General features: G+C 43.5%; 1 protein-coding gene across 1 annotated transcript; it reads right to left on the reverse strand.

The window, feature by feature from the left end:
• Nucleotides 1-416: 416 nt before the first annotated feature.
• On the reverse strand, nucleotides 417-10377 carry poldip3 (polymerase (DNA-directed), delta interacting protein 3). The gene is made up of 10 exons (XM_083649889.1): nucleotides 10304-10377; nucleotides 7913-8019; nucleotides 6642-7132; nucleotides 5987-6031; nucleotides 5776-5853; nucleotides 5416-5637; nucleotides 3489-3566; nucleotides 3222-3351; nucleotides 2911-2977; nucleotides 417-1146 (listed from the first exon to the last, which is right to left on the reverse strand). Exons 1-10 carry the CDS (start codon nucleotides 10369-10371, stop codon nucleotides 930-932), a joined length of 1503 nt encoding a protein of 500 aa, XP_083506015.1. The 5' UTR covers nucleotides 10372-10377; the 3' UTR covers nucleotides 417-929.
• Nucleotides 10378-11204: the final 827 nt, after the last annotated feature.

The raw sequence follows: 11204 nt of genomic DNA on the forward strand, positions 1-11204 counted from the left end.
AAAATGTATTTTGCTTGCAAAGCGTGCCCCGTCTAGTCCTGTGCTGTGTAGGACAGTCAATACAATTGTATTTGGCAATAGGGTTCAACAGTATTCATACAGTAATCCTATAATACTCCTATAGATTTTTTTTACTGTAATTCAGCAGCAGGGGGCCGCTGCTGCTGAATACATATAGGGGAAACACTGAACTAACGGGACACTTTTATTGTGAATACATGGGGCGAAATGTGTTTATCACTTGCTAGCTTGATTAGCGGCACAATTAGCCACTTCTTTCACTAAAACAAGTCGACTCGAGATATAATTTGGGGCTATTTCCCCCCCAGCGAACCAGTTATAAACACTGCAGAAAGACAAGCAAAGTACAGTGTACAAGCAGAAATGGTGAAATAAGGCTGATATCTGAACGTACAAACAGGGATGTGTAGCATTTATTAACGTTAGCATCTGTGGGGGGGGGGGGGGGGGGGGGGCAGTTTCCCCAAATAGAAAAACGACATAATGGGGCTTTAATTGTGTCTTATTTTTCATGAAGGGAACAGAAAACAAACACTAAACACGATCAAATGGGTTGGGATTCAGTAGAGGAGAAGAAAAAAAAAAAAAATGTCCAGTTTGAATTTCGTTCCCCTACCATATATGATTAAAACAACAAATACACACATTCAACTTGTTTCCCCATTGGTCCATCTCAGAAACACATGGATGACATTGACGTTCTCTTTTTAAAAAAACAAGATGGCAAGTATCCATTCATATATTGACGCTCAGATTAGTCACGCATGTCTAATGTGAAAAAACCTGCCTCCTATACATGAACGTGGACCGCCTGCCGACAAGGTGAAAACCGTAGTTTGTACGCAAACGCTGAGAGCGCAGTAGTATGTGTATGAACTGACTGAGTGTGCGTGTACACAGGAGAGGAGTTATATTTTGATGCGGAAGGCAGTGGCCTGTGAGCTGGACGGCTCGGTGGTGGAGGTGGACTGTGCGGTGGACTTGAACAGAGCTTTCAGGATGGTCTGGGGGTCCACCTCTGGGGTGGGCTGAGACGAGGCGCGCTGACCGGCGGGCCGAGACAAGGAGGGAGGCAGGCCGTCTTTCTTTGAGCTGCCGCCTGCACCGGGAGTGTCACTGAGCCTCCTGAGAGAGGCGGAGAGAGAGGAGCGTCAAGCAGGCGACAGAGGAAGAAACCCGCACACACGCTCCCACAACTGCTTTGTGATCAAATTCCCAATGACCAGGATTAATTTCCATGACCAATATTGATAGTGTCAATGTTCAAATGTCACAATTTCTTGTAAAACAGCTGATTCGGATGACCCACATAATATCGTGTTGGCTAGCTACAAACATCTCTCGGAACTGGTAGAATCACAAAATGTTATTTGGGTTACTGCTACTTCAAAAGGCAGTTCAATGTGCCACAAAATAGTTGACTGCTTTACACACACACACACACACACACACACACACACACACACACACACACACACACACACACACACACACACACATTTATATATATATATTGTATATAGTAGCAATATCGCCATCTTCACATGCTCATTTCTAGCTTCACGAGCCTGTGTGCTTCGTGTGCTAATTTCTAGGTCACGTGCTTATTTGTAGCTTGCTGCGCGCTCAACTGCGCAATTGTGCACCAGACCCCTCGGCCTTATTATAGTAGTGAGATGCCTCAATTACAGAAAAATTACACAGGAGCTAAATGAAGAGAGAAATACATGGCTAACAATTTGTAGTCAATAATTAATAATCGGTGTTATACCATGGTCTGAGTGAATACTCGATTCTGATTGGCTGCAAGGTGTCCATTAAAAAGTGATATTGTACAGTGATAATGGACACCTAGCTAAATGGTCTGTTCACCGTTCATATCAATGCGCCATAGTTTCATCAGTGTTATCAGGAGAGCAGTTTGAGCTCTATACCCCCGTTAAGGGTTAATATGACAATTTTGGATGTTGAGAAAAAAATTGACTCGGTCAAAGTAAGTATTTAAATCACCCCTGTGTGCTCAGTTTATCAAAAATAACTCTTATTTACAATTTTGATTTTCGTTTCGGAGATTTTTAACCTCGCGTCACCAGGCTCTTCTCGGCGAGAAAGAGAAGATTTCCCTCATGCACGAGAGAGAGAGAGAGAGAGAGAGAGAGAGAGAGAGAGAGAGAGAGAGAGAGAGAGAGAGAGAGAGAGACAACTCTCTCTGCATTTCACCACATCAGCAGCACACGCAGGGCGCTGCTCTCTCACTCTCACTTCCTGAAAGTCTTCGCTCTTAAATGTTAATATACTTGGCCAATACGTATCTATCATACAAAATAAAGCAAGCAGCCAAACGGTAATGTCTTCATTTAATGTAGAACGCAAAACATCGTTAAACCTGCATTCCTGTAATAAAGTTAACGTTTGAGTCGGCTTTAAAACGGAGCGGGTGGTGGAGGTGGGAGGGACTATTTTATTTCGTGGAAGACTGATTTACAGTATGAATAACAGACATTTAGCCATTTAGATTGCTTTATTTATTACACATGGAAATATAAATGACTGGTCTTATTGTTTTGTTGGCAAGTGACCATGGTATAAGCGGGTTAATGCACTTCGAGGTGTCCATTATCACTTTTTAAGGGACTTCGCGGAGGCAACCGTCCTCGGCTTCGCCTCGGACGGTTCACGCCTCCACGTCGTCCCTTAAAAAGTGATAATGGACACCTCGTCGTACATTAACCCTTACTTATACAGTGTTATATTTGCCAAGTAAATAAATATCTTATTGGAATGATTAAAAATAAAAGTGCATGCATGTAAATGTAGTCAACTCCAGATCAGTTTGAAATGGAGGCCTGGGCAGGGAATGAAATGCTGCATTGCTGCAGGCTCACTTACAATAGAATGGGCTGATCAGAAGTGATGACATTGCCCTGAATGTGAAGGTTACACTTCATTGGCTGGCCTGGGGGGGCGGAAGAGAAGAAAAGACAATTAGGATATGAGAAGCAACTCTGGTTACGGACGATCTCACGGATGCTCCGTTTAACTCAAATGATACAAACACTTTGTTTGGGCACACAGAGAGAAAGATGTACCCCAACCATCATATCATCAGCATCATAGTCAGTGAGCCGCATGCAAAACAGAACCCAGTGCCAAAAGACCCAGGAAGCCATCTGATGTGTGTCCTTGCCAGTGGTGCTTACCGTCCAAGCAACGGTTGTTGTACTTCCTGTAGGCGCTCACAGCATCGTCTTTACGAACAAACACCACTTCAGCCACCCCCACCTTCACCAGCCGCGCTCGCTTCAAGGCACCACACACACAGAACAGTTCCTGTGGACGAGATAAAATGGAGTGCGCACACACACACACACACAGAATGAGTCATCATAGGCAACAGCATGCAGCTCATGGTTTGAATCTCAAACATAAGCATAAAAGGATAGCAAACAGCAGTGCGATTTACTCACCACTATGTCTTCCTCAGTGACGCGGGGATGCAGGTTGTTCACCGTTATCTTTGTCCCCTCCAAAGGACTGAAAGAAGGCTATATAAGAAAGCAGTGTGAGAACACCACGGGGTCAAATACAATGCAATTGAGATGTACAAAAATGCATGTACACTTGTGAGGGGAAGGCAAACATGCTGGTGACAAATATGCAAGCCTGGCAATCTTTGCGCATTCCTAACATGCACAGCTAATCCCATCCTGTCACCACCATGAAGTGTTAAGGCTGCTTTATGCTCACCATGCCATGAAGGGCGCGGGGGTGGAGCGAGGGCAGACAGCATCAAATTACGTAAATGTGTTGGGCGTGGTTGGGCGCTACCTCCGTAGGGCGCCCACCGTGTACCTGAAGATTTTTCTCACAGCGCGACCTCCGCACAGCTTCTCTCCAAACATGGCCGCTTTCAAGCCACTGAGCCCTGAACACTGAGCTGTGTTTTTACCACATTTCTTGACCCATGTGGTAGGCTAAACTTTGATTTGCAACGGTTCGTTTTTAGTCATTTCACCAAGTAAATGTGTTGTGTTGAGAGCATGATTGAGAGAGATTAAAAGCAGCACAGAGTAGTAGGCTATCAGGGCTGAGAACGGCTATTCAGTAAAACAAGTTTGGTGATTCATTCATGTGCTGATGTACGGTCGTTTGAGAGTGAAACCACACTCAGTACTGCACATAATAGCGTTTCATTGTGACTTTTCACAGGCTTTTCACAGGCTGTTCTCACTATTACCATTGTAATAAACATGCTGATCACTTCTGAGTATAAAAGCATCTGCCCCAGCGCGAGGTCCGCATGGTGACTCGCGGAGCTCCACCCCACGGAGCTTGCTCGAGTATAATGAGCCCTTTAGCCTCCCACCTGAAAGCCCTTGGGGCACTCCAGGCCTCCCTACCAACACTGCCCTCTGGTGATGACTTTATGTCATGCAGCCCTCCAGTACCATCATGAATCTGAATCTTTTGTTTTAGAAAGCCTTTTTAACCCGATAATATACTCTAATAAGAATGCCAAGTCTCTGTGTGTGAGTGACCAAATTGTGTTCGGCAACAGTGATGTCATTTTACGTGCGATCACGCGGAATCTTTCATGAAGTGTAAAGAGAACCCCTGCAGGTGACCGAACAGAGCCGTATTTCTTTATTATTAGGTAATGATTTTGCGATGGCTGCGCAGATTAATGGCCGAACTTGCATTGCTGCGTAACCGGTCACACAGGGTATTTCCGCTACTAAAGAGAAAACACATTGTCATGTAGCCGACTTGGGTTTCCTAAATTCAACAGCTACTCTGAGTCTGAGGTAGGGTTGTCAAAAGTATCGATAAAATCAATACTAAAAATTTGAAACGGATACAATACTCATTTACAACAGGTATCAATAGTATCGATAAGTGTCAATACTAAAAATCTGAAACGGCTACAATACTCATTTGCAACAGCATCAATATCAGCAGTGCTTTCTCTTAACGAAAAATCAAACATACTACTGATTTCTCTGTCATTGGTGGGTATCTGTTGCTTCAACAAGCTAAAAGTCTTCTGATAGGCTGATGACTACAGCAGGGCTAATCTGCTGTGTAAGGTCAATGTTTTTAGTGAATTTGATCAGGCCTAGATAGATTATGGAGAAGTGTGCATCTGTCCGTCCATCTGTCTTTGTTTATTTTTTTATGCCTCTTGATGTGTTGTCATCCCTCCGGCGTGGTATTGAAAATGGTATCGAGTATCGATATTTTCCTGGGTATCGGTATCGAAATTCTAGTATTGTGACATCCCTAGTCTGAGGCACTACATCCTTCATAATATACACCTCTCATTGTATATAGTAATAGACAGTTAGGAACTTAGGGTGAAGGTGGAAAGGAGTGAATACGGAACTGTAGACCAACCTGAGGGGGAGCGAGTGGGGGGGGACTGGTTTCTGGTGTGGCCTGCTGGAGAGTCCTGGAGACGGGCTGTAAGGCTGCAGGGGAAGACCGCGGGGCTGCCGTGCTGGGGTTGGGCCTGGTGGGGGCCACAGGGACAGGGGGACGTGGGGCTGTGTAAGCATCGTTTTTAACCACCTTTGTGATTGGGGTTGACATGGAGAACGGGGAGCCCATGGTGCCAGGCTGTAAGAGACAAAGGATGGGAAAGATGCTTAAATTTAATCAAGAGGGAAATACTTTGGCACTTTGATATGAGAGAGCCTTTGGGTTTGAGCCTTTGTGCCAGTTCTATGCAACACAGGACACTCAGGCAGCTCTTACCCGTGACTGGAGCATATTGTTACTGGTAGTGATCTTCATTTGTTTATTGGGGATGCCATCATGCCCATCTGATACAGACTGAGGGAGACAAAATAATCAATTTAGCACTTACAAAGCTGCAATACAACCGAAACAACTTGCATATCGGAAGTGGTCTGCTTCAAGAGATCACTCAACATTTTAAGATATGCCTAGGGGAAAAATGCTCTACCTGTGAAGCCAAACGTATCCCACTGGACATCCCTACTGGACGTTGCTGTGAAAAGACGTGTTGATACATTAGAGTATGGTTAGCAAACTGTAAGCAATGAAATATTGTTATGTGTATACTTCAAGGTTTTTCTATCCACACCACAATTTTCATTGTTATTTCACAAAGCAGGTATAAATGCATACAGTAACTACTGGTAAACATGCTTTAACACAATAGGGATGGGATGATATATCAAACTTCGAAACATAGTGCAATACAAAATGTGACAATGTATCGCGGGACAGAAAATGAGTCAATATTGGCTACAAATGAGACACAATCACAAATGAGACGGCTTGTCCATCAACTTCATAAACTCTCCATCAAAATTATATTATTTGCACTTTGTAATGACAATTTGAGCAAGCCAATGTCATCATCAGTAAAAAGATTTGCGTTAGAAATAAACATAAATCTGCACTCATACTTTGTTCAGTGAACTTTAATTTATTACATTGTAGTATTGTGGTGGCTGTATATCATTGTGAAGCCCACATTGCATCGTTCAGCGAGATAAGCACATGGTCCCATCCCTAATACTTAAGCATAGATCCAGGTTGTGTGGCCAGTGGCCAATTCTAAGAACAGAGCCAGTAATCTCTTTCAAACTTACCTGGATGGTCTTGGTTATTTTTAAAGGTGGCGGCGCTGCAGCAGCTGCCTGTGTCGGGGACCCTCCAATGCTCCTCTTGAGGCTGAGTCGATCTCGAGCATCCATCATCCTCTTGGGAATACCACCAAGCTGTGGCGTGGCCCCGCCCCTTATATTCAGTCCTTGCATTGGTATATTAGGTGTAAACTGCCTATTGTTCACAATGGCAGTGTTGTTCATGGTGTGCATCTGTATCTGCGGCACATGTGTCTGGCTCTGTAGGTGGTGTGCCACTGCTGTCTTCATCTGTATGGTCTGTGGAGGGACACTGAACTGAGGGACACTGAACTGAGGGACACTGAACTGAGGGACAGTGAATTGATTCTGCCCCTGTTTGCGCGAGTTGATCATCTGTCGGGCATCCTGCACCGCTCCTCCTCCTCCTCCTCCTCTGCCTCGGATTTTGAAGCGAGCATCTTTCTGGCCAAGCTTCTCTCTGGCATCTTGAAATCCTGAGGGGAGATGGGCAGAGGAAGGAGGGGGCCCAGCGTTAATCCACAAAGCACAGTACTCTCAACATTCATCCAAATGCTACTTATTGCTTCAAGTATTGACAAATGCTACTTTTATTCCATTAAGTATTGACAATTGCTACTTATGCCTTTTTAAAAGTCAGCGGATACAGACTGTGTTGCACAGTTGATTTCACTACTATTGAGAAAACTACTGTAAGTCGCTTTGGATAAAAGCATTTCTAAATGACGTAATGTAAATAACATAATGCAACATATTTCTTGTAGCTGGCACAAACCTAGCTTTCCACAGATTGGTCTTTATTCAGTATTCATTATGAAAATTGTGGAATACTAGGCTTTGATTCCTGCTTCCTCACTTGTTCTTATGACATCACTAAATTGATCACTGATGATGTCACAACTTCGCATCTTGTGACATCACTGATGATGAAGTGGGTGTTGTTGAGTTCCCTCCCCTGATATGTGAAGCGCTTTGAGTGTCTTGAAAGGCACTATATAAATCCAATTATTATTATTGATGACATCAGTGATGTCACTATGACATAATCAGTGGGACTTTATAACATCACTGATGACATCATCATCGGTGCTCTTTACACCCCCTGAAAGTTTCAGCCCGATCACACGTAAAACGGCATAGCTGTGGCAGGCACAAAAATTTAAACAGACAAACATTGCTCACTTGCTCCCTTTTATAATAAGGATGTATGTAGGCTAATAAATGTAAGCTGTCAAGGCAATGGTGGTGGTCCTTACCTGTTCCTGCTCCTGCTCCAAGCCTTTGTCTGACATCATTGGCCCCAATCTTCTGCCGGGCATCGAAGCCCCTCCCGGCTCCTCCACCGCCCCGTCCAAACATTGGTCTGGGAAAGAGAGAGAGCAAGGTTTATATCTCAATGTTACCCATAGTTAGGTTGAAATCGTCAGATGGGGTTCATTTTTAACCCCATCTGAACAAACCCGAAATAGAAAGAGAGAAAACAGAAAATAATAGCATAAATTTGAAGTAAATAAAATAAAGAGAGGGGAGGGGGGGTTTCGGTTTGGTGCCCTGATGTTCGCCATTTGGCTTCACCATGGATCTGGGTGTGGTGTGGTTACTCTTTAAAGCAGCTACGAGCAAGATTTTTGATTGTTATTAAACAGTATAATTATAATATTGATGCATCACATCTTACCTATAATAGTAGCCGAGACCAAAGCCGTGTGAATCGGAGATTGCTCTCTTGATGATTATAGAGTCTGTGTCTGTGTACCGGCAGGCCGGATAAACCCGGAAGTGAAACGAAACGGTTTACGGCAGCTGCCTGCCTTCAACCGTTTCGCTCTGCCTAGCAACAGACCATAAACACGGAGAACGCCATGCAGGGGCTTGCTACTCTCGCGAACATCTCTCGTTATATTCTAACAGTTTGTTTGGAAGTAATTTTGTGGTTATGGCCGAAGTGGCTGCCGCAAACCGTTTCATTTCACTTCCTGATCTGCCACGGCGGCAGACAGACTAATCGTCAAAACACTGGCCGATTCACTCGGGGTTCAAGCGAGACTACTCGGCGTTGGTCTCGTCTACTATTAGAGGTAAGATGTGATGCATCAATATCAAACTTAGACTGTTTAATAACAATCGAAAATCTTGCTCGTAGCTGCTTTAACATTGCTGTTATTGGAGATAATCGATATTTATAGATGTTGATGTGATTTGTATAAAAACTGGTTTCTATGTCTATCAAATTGTGTGCACACAGAGGAACTCATGTGGACACTGTGAATTGGGGGGGGGGGCAGATTTGCTGCATGGTTTCCTCCCAATATGTACTTTTTGGTCAATACAGATGTCATTGCTGTTGTTTTGCTCATCGGACCGGTGCCAGTGTGGCGGGGGGCAACAGACATCGGCCACGGCCGGTCACCCCTCGCCCTCGCTATATCGGCAATTTGGCATCGGTGATTGCTGTAATATGGTGCATCCCTACCCATATGGATGATATGGTACATGGTTCAGGTTTATGTGACTTGTGTCTTAGATAGAGGAACTTCTATTACTTATCTCATTTACCTCTCTATCTGGTATACCTCCACACAGTGTGTGTGTGTGTGTGTGTGTGTGAGTGTGAGAGAGAGAGAGAGAGAGAGAGAGAGAGAGAGAGAGAGTGAGTGTGTGTGTGTGTGTGTGTGTGTGTGTGTGTGTGTGTGTGTGTGTGTGTGTTGGGACTTTTGGGATTGTTTTTGGTCTGTCTATGTTATGGAAAACCTGCAAATAAAAATATATAAAAAAGGTTATTACTAAGAATCAAACACATTACACAATAATACACAAACCGATACTCCTGCTGGACAAGAACAGCAAAAAAGGGGGAGATTGGGGGGGGCAGCAGAAAATGTTTAGTGGGCCTAAGCCCAACATTTCACTTAGCAGTAGCATTGAACCACTGAAGTGGTCAAATTCGAAATTTCGAATCCAACTTTTTTTTAAAGGTATATGTCCGTAAATTATATTTTGGTATGATAGACATTGCTACCCTTTAAAATGCTACCAAACATGTTCTCATAAAATATGGGTAAAGGTCCAGAATTTAGCCTAACAACAAGGATGCACCAGTGCCTAGAATCCAATAATTGTAGGGGGTGGTTCATGAGCTGATACTGAGACAAAGCTGCCATTCAGTATATGCACGGAAGAACAAGTTAACGCTATATATATTTTTTCTTTTCTGCCAACAGAAATATTACGCTAGCGTTAGCTAACTAGCATACCTGACCACTGGACACTGCTATTTGCTATGTACGTTAGCCAGCCAATTGACGTCAACAGTTAGGTTACAATAAATTATTAGGATCTGTTGAAGTTTATGCAATATCGTGTACTCTTTGGAAATTATGACAAATGCAAAGCACGAAGTTAAACAGAGAACATAGGTTTCCTAAATGCAATGGATGAACAGGCCTAAAGGCAACTAACGCTAGCTAACGTGAACCGATTTAGCGTTAATGGCTGGCTAGCATTGCATTAGCTAACAACGTTAGCTTTGTTATCTAGTTAGCCAACGAACAACAACAGCTAGGTTAGTTTCTCTCAATGTACGCGATCGAAAAAGGTAGCAATTGTATTATAAGATGCATATCCATGTATATCAATAGTTGAAATACCGTTTAAGTGGCGCTTTGGTATTGATACCGCGTTGTCGTATCACTTCATCCAAAGAAATGTCTGCCATCTTCTCTTCCACCGCCTCTCATGCACATGCGTGTTAAACTGCTTTTGCAGTGACTACGGCTGCCGATACGAGCCAAAAATGCTACTGCTACTTCATGCTTCTTCATCTGACTGCATTGGTTCTGTAGTCGGTACGCATGCTGTTGTCATGTTACATACTTGCTGTACGAAAAAGAGAAAGATAACTCGCCGTGTTAATACAGTCAATCGTGCGTCTTATCATATCTCCTGATTTTTTTATACTCTTCGCCAAATGCAAAACATACGTCACCCAAAATCCCATGAGCCTTTGCGACAAAACTTATAAACGCAGATGTGTGGTTATGCTTATTTAACAACTTACTCTAAACATTATTAGTTACAATACGTGTTCATACTAACGCGATCATTGTATAAAAGTTAAAAGTGGAATCCCTTATTTCTGGAAGTACTGCCACAATGAGCACCCTAATAGTGAACGTCTGCACCCAGTGTTTAGCCTTTTCCTAGATGCTAGTCAGGTTATGCCTTAAACTGATGAGTAAGGAAAATAACGACGCGGGGTGACGCCCGTGTCCTCGTTCAATTTCGAGATCAATTTTTGAACGGGCACAGGTCCGCCTGCTATGGTGACTCACCTACTTTGTGAGATGCCTTGTGGGACTAGGATCTGCCCCGACCCTACCTGTTAACATGAAACAAATACTGATACCTGTCCTGACCGTTCAGTGTTTGTGGTCTAGGTACTAGGTAGGGTGCTTGAAGCCAGCAGTTCGGCTATTAGATAAATGGTTTAATAGGCTTTCCTTTACTTACGTACCTAGCTAAATCAACACAGAGGTCAGAGAAAAGAAA

This window comes from Poromitra crassiceps, assembly GCF_964638095.1.
Source record: "Poromitra crassiceps genome assembly, chromosome: 13".
Lineage (NCBI taxonomy): Eukaryota > Metazoa > Chordata > Actinopteri > Beryciformes > Melamphaidae > Poromitra > Poromitra crassiceps.